At 46.4% G+C, this 5,783-nt stretch overlaps 1 protein-coding gene across 1 annotated transcript; it reads left to right on the forward strand.

Moving 5' to 3' along the window:
* The first annotated feature begins 236 nt into the window (after positions 1-236).
* On the forward strand, positions 237-5,458 carry LOC136153900 (odorant-binding protein-like). The gene is made up of 6 exons (XM_065916041.1): positions 237-317; positions 1,271-1,410; positions 2,065-2,135; positions 3,792-3,902; positions 5,148-5,249; positions 5,448-5,458. Exons 1-6 carry the CDS (start codon positions 237-239, stop codon positions 5,456-5,458), a joined length of 516 nt encoding a protein of 171 aa, XP_065772113.1.
* Positions 5,459-5,783: the final 325 nt, after the last annotated feature.

Here is a 5,783-nt window from a genome sequence, read left to right on the forward strand (position 1 = left end):
CATTATAAAAAGTGACAGATTGCCAGGGGAGCTCAACTGCCAGCCAGGATATCATCAGGGGCTGTCTACGTCATCATCGTCTAAGGAGGAGCAGCCACTGGTTTGTGTGGTCTTGAGCCAACAGCAGCGGGATAGGATAAAAAGTGGAAGCCGTGCAGGTCCTCTCCCAACCCCTGGGACGCCCGCAGCCTCAGAGGAAGAAGGACCACGCGGAGTCCACCATGCGAGCCAACAAGATGAAGGTCCTGTTTCTGACTTTGGTCCTTGGTCTGGTCTGTTCTTGCCAGGAGAGTCCAGCTGAGCCACACCACTCACAGGTACCCAAAACGAGCTGATTGGGGAGGAGGTCAGCCTTCGTTGTGTGTGTGTGTTTCTTAGAGGTTTCTGTTATGTGGATTCATGGATGCTGTGCAAAGTCGTGAAGTCGTGTCTGACTCTTTGCAACCCCATGGACTGTAGACCACCAGGCTCCTCTGTCCATGGGATTCTCCAGGCAAGAATACTGGAGTGGGTTGCCCTCTCCTCCTCCAGGGGATCTTCCCAACCCTGGTTTCGAACCTGTGTTTCCCACATTGCAGGCAGATTCTTTACCATCATATCCACCAGGGAATCCCATTTGATAGTAATCTTACAGTGAATTACAACCACAAATACAGACAGACAGACAGACACACACACACACCCTATCCCAGGAGATATACTTGTCTGTTTTCACTAATCTTTTTTAAAAAAGAATATCCTATTATCTTTCTTGTCTCTTAGGCATTTTCACTGCTCTTGTAAAATGGAGGAAAGTGAAGGGAAGGTGTTGGTTACTCAGTTGCTAAGAGTTCTGACTCTTAGCAAACCCATAGACTGTATCCCACCAGCCTCCTCTCTCCATGGGATTCTCCAGGCAAAAATAGTGGAGTGGGCTGCCATTTCCTCCTCCAGGGGATCTTCCAGACCCAGGGATTGAATCCACGTGTCCCGCATTGTAGGCAGATGATTTACTGCCTGAGTCAGCAGGGAAGACCAAATCAGAGGAGGCTCTGTCAAAGCACTGTTGGATTGGAGTTCTGCATTTGACAAGAAAGCTTAAGGGGGTCACAGAAACACCTCAATTCCTTCTTCTTCCTTTGACTTCAGTCTTTACATTAGAAGCCGGGCTTTGCTCAATAAACTTGGGTAGCTTCTGCCCCAGTGAAAGTGTAGGGAAACCCCGGAAGGATGGTGTCAAAAAGGATGAAATGGGAGGGACTCACATTTCTAAGGGGGATTTTGCTTTTAGCTTTCAGGAGAATGGAAAACCCATTACATCGCCTCCAGTAACCCAGAGAAGACCAGTGAGAACGGGCCATTCAACGTTTATCTTCGCAGCATCAATTTTAATGACAAAGGGGACTCCGTTGTCTTCCACTTCTTTGTCAAGTGAGTAAAAATAACCCAGAAGGAAAACACCTATAAACCCCGAGTCTGAGATAGGGTGCGTCTCCCTCGTCTGCAGGGAGCTCTCTGGGTGATGTTGAGAGCAGGATGCCCTGAGCTGTGGGGCTGAGCAGGGTCTCTGAGCTGGGTTGGGGGGCAGTTCCCCTGAGAGCCTCCAGGAAGTGTCCTGGAATCTTTAATCACCACTGAGTTTACTAAAGACTCACAGCCCCCAAGGACCTCCCAGGGAATGTCCACTACACGGCAGATGGTTTACTGAGAACATGCAAACTCACGTACATATTTTGAGAAATAGAAACATTAATAAATAAGGACCCATTGTATAGCACAGGTGCCCCTAGTGGTAAAGAACCTGCCTGCCAGTGCAGGAGACAGAAGCGACCCGCGGAGAATCCCACACCACTCCTGAGACAGTGTGAGAGTCTAACATCCATTGACTGTCAAGTGACAAGGATTGTCACGTGGATGCATGATATTTGAGCAGTCATTCCAGGGATACACCGCCAGTACAATGTGAATCTCACACTGTCTCAGGCTGTCTGTGGGAGTGGTGGGGCGCTGGTGGGAGAAAATCCTCATGAGATGTGAATTTGGTATGACTTCTATCGACCAACTGGAAGCTGTTCTGTCTTTAAGGTACAACGGGGAATGCATAGAGTCATTTGTTACTGGAACAAAGATAGGAGACAACGTCTACACGGCTGACTGTGAGTATGAGTGATCCACAGGCAAATGTTTACTCAGGTTGAAATCTCGGTCTTAATCCCCTCAAGAAATGCGTATGTGCAAATTCTAGTTCTACTAACCAGAAGCGTCACCAGGCGCTGGTCCCTGAATTTCCCCAGCATCGCATTTTGTCATGAACACAGAGTCCAAGCCCAGACCTTGGATGGCTCCTCCCAAAGATGGGTGGCCGGAGGACATGGAAAACCTGACTTAAGTTGTTCCAACGTGACCCGAGGCTCGTGGACCCAGGGCGGGTTTGGGCAAGTAGCATGCACTTGTCTGGGGCTAGGAGACTGAATTTCAGTGGCTATTTTTTCCTTTTTTCTCAATCTAATCTTTTTCCAATGATTGTCAGTGTTTTCCGACCCTGAGCCCCGGGGTTGGCATGTTTTGGGAACACAGTTGGGCGGTTTTACCTCCCATGCCGCTGAGTGGTTGCAGGAAGGTGTGATGGAGCCCAGGAGAGACAGGATGGACTAGAGAGTGTAGAAATGACACATAGTAGGTTGGCGCTGCATCCTGTCCAGACGCACGGGGCAGAATGGATGGGTAGAGAGGACGGGTGTCCCTCCAAGCTGGGGCAGAGCTCACTGCTAGGTAAACCGTCTTCACAGCAACAAGCGTGGCATCCGGCTCTGTCATAAGCCAGCCTGAGGGGCAGAGGAGACACAGCAATTAGTAGAAAATGTCCAGAAGGCTGCTGTGCACAGGGCCGGCACTCAATAACAGAAAATTTTTCCTTTTTTATTCTTCTAATTAAATATCTAAAAATTTTTTTTTTGTGATGAAAATTTTGTTTATTCATTGCTTCCTTAAAACGCATCTCTATGAAACATCTCCGACTGTCCCCGATTTCATCTTTTAAATTTATTTTTAATTGGAGGATGATGGCTTTACGGTGTTGCGTTGGCGTCTGCGGTACAACATGGATCCGTTGAATGTGTACAAATATGTCCTCCCGCTATGACCTCCCACCGTTCCATCCCACCCATCTTGGTCATCACAGAGCGCTCAGCTGAGCTCCCTATAGGGCAGCTGCCAAATCAGCTCTATGTGCACGGATATCCCCTCCCTCCATTATCTCCCTGTCTCCCCATCTCACCCCTCTAGGTCATCACAAAAACACTGACCTGAGTCCCCTCTGCTACACAGCACCTTCCCACTAGCCATCTATTTTACAACAGGCTCGTGCGTACACGTCAGTGCTACTCTCGGAAATGGTTTGTTGCTTTTGGTCTTGAACAGAAATCAAGTCCATGTCTGAGATAACAGAAATACAGAGAATTTTTTTTTTTTTCTAAAGCCTGGGACTTGATAAAGCACTCACATTGTTTAAAACGTGTTCATTAGAATGCATGTTTTAGAAAACATGTTAGGAACGCGGCAAGGAGTGACCAGTCAACTTAGAAGATGGGACTAAGGAAAAGTCTTGCCTTCTCTCCTTACTGTAATAGCAGCTCCAGCGTTCGACACAGGGATGAGACAGAGATCGACAGGCAGTTGGGCTTGCCGATAGGATAAATACACAAGGCATCGCTGCCAGCAGGCTAAATTCACTGCGACAGAGCCATGATCTACTAAGGTAATAAATTACTCAAGGTGGGGCTAACTCTGCCTATTTTCCCTCTCTAACGAAGATGCAGGAGTCAATTGGTTCCACTTTATTCTGGTGTCCGAGGATGGTCTGATAGTGAGTTCTGAAAATAAGGATGGAGCAGGCAAGACATCCAGAGTCATTGGGCTCTTAGGTATGTATTACAGCCTGACGACTGTAAGCAGTCTGCCGTTACAACTGCCACGTAACAGCAGCATTGCTGTATTTTTACCCCTAATTCATCACGTGCTTTCATTATTCATTCACGAGGGCAAGGCCTTTGTGTTCATCGACCTAAGAGCCCTGGAAAGTAATCTACCATAGAAAGAGAGGTGAAGAAAGTAGATGGAAGTGGTGGGACATATCACCGGACAATTCAAAATGATTCCCACCTGTTAAAAGTTAAAAATAAAAGTACTGAGCTTTTTTTTTTTTTGAAGGCATGGCTATAATGAAAGTGATAGTCACTCAGTCGTGTCTGACTCTCGAGACCCCGTGGACTGTAGCCCACCGGACTCCTTTGTCCATGGGATTCTCCAGGCAAGAATACTGGAGTGGGTTGCCATGCCCTTCTCCAGGGAATCTTCCTAACCCAGGGATCAAACCCAGGTCTCCTGGATTGGCGGTCACTTTCTTTACCTTATAATGAAGTTGTCCTCAGTTCCTTCATTTTATGCCACTTTTCCCATGTATCCCAACCTTGAAACAGAAACTTTTAAAATACATCTTTGGCCTGTTCATTTATCTAAGGCATTGTTCTTAGGAACATTGACATCACCCCCAAATAACCACGTTGAAATGCTGAGAGGTGTCTGTATCATGGGGAGTTGTTGCTGTTCCTTGTTCAGTCGCTGAGAGTTGTAGCTGACTCTTTGCAAACCCCATGGACTGCAGCATGCCAGGCCTCCCTGGGGATGGCAGGTATCTGTTTCAGGAAAGGTACTGAGTAGAACCGTGGCTTAAAGAAGCAGTCAGTTGTCTCCCATTATCATGTATGACATGGTTAGCATGTGTCTATCAGAGGAGAACTCTTGTTTGCTATTTATTTGGGCCCAGAACAAGACCTGAGCACAGATACTAGGTACATAGAGTCGGAAATTGGTCAAGGAGCAAGGCGGTTCCATACTGTGATGGAAGGAGCCGCAAATTCACGGAGTTCCAGCGAGTCTCTGGGGTCCTGCTGCTGACGCTGGGGGCCGGGGCTGCTTACACAGTTGGATGGTGATTAATTCTTAAGATAGACAGCAGACGTCTGAGTCGTGGGAAATGGTAACTGTTTGAGGTTCTCTTCCGTTATTCCAAGCGAAACCTGATGAGCACATTCAGTTCTCATTGTGTCTACAGCAACGGTTAGGGGCTCTAATGGGTAAATTTTCGCTTCCTGCATTGTGATTTCTAGGCAAAGAAGATGATGTCGACGATCACGACCTGGAGAGATTCAAAGAGGAGATAAGAAAATTTAGGATTCCAGAGGAAAATATTGTGGATTTCACCAAGGGTGGTAAATGGAACTATACTTTTTTCCCTGAATCTTTCACCCCGTATGTACATACACTACCAGGAAACAAATCAGTTTGCTTGCAATTTGTTCTTTTGCAGCTAATCTTCTATATAATCCACTACTTAAGAAATGTTAAAATTACCAGAATGGGTCATATTTGGTGGGTCTCTTATTCCTGCCTGTTTGATCTCCCCGCAGATGACTGTTAGACCCAGTGAAAAAAAAGAGTGATGTCAACTCCACCTAATTGTAAGTAAACACACTCTGTTATGAATGCTATTTCATCAAAGAAATCAATAAGGACACGGTGTGTTTTCATATGTGTAAAAATTCCCAAGTAACCACGTTTTGCCCCAGTGACTTACATTCTATCGCCAGAGAACTTTTTTTCTTCTGTTACATTAGGCTATGTTGCATTTCTTGAGCCCTATTAAATTTCAGACTGATTGGTTGATGAACGCCGAGCAGTTTTAGTGAGAAAAACTGAATTCTGAAGGACTGTGGACAACCGCTGGATTCATCAGAGACAAGCAG

The sequence above is a fragment of the Muntiacus reevesi genome, chromosome X (genome assembly GCF_963930625.1).
Source record: "Muntiacus reevesi chromosome X, mMunRee1.1, whole genome shotgun sequence".
NCBI classification, from domain to species: Eukaryota; Metazoa; Chordata; class Mammalia; order Artiodactyla; family Cervidae; genus Muntiacus; species Muntiacus reevesi.

Excerpts from the sequence above, each read along its gene's own strand:
- LOC136153900 (XM_065916041.1), top strand. The coding sequence starts at position 237 with ATGAAGGTCCTGTTTCTGACTTTGGTCCTTGGTCTGGTCTGTTCTTGC. Across the intron at positions 2,136-3,791 it reads CAACGTCTACACGGCTGACT|ATGCAGGAGTCAATTGGTTC; the intron begins GTGAGTATGAGT and ends TCTCTAACGAAG. Across the intron at positions 3,903-5,147 it reads CAGAGTCATTGGGCTCTTAG|GCAAAGAAGATGATGTCGAC; the intron begins GTATGTATTACA and ends TGTGATTTCTAG.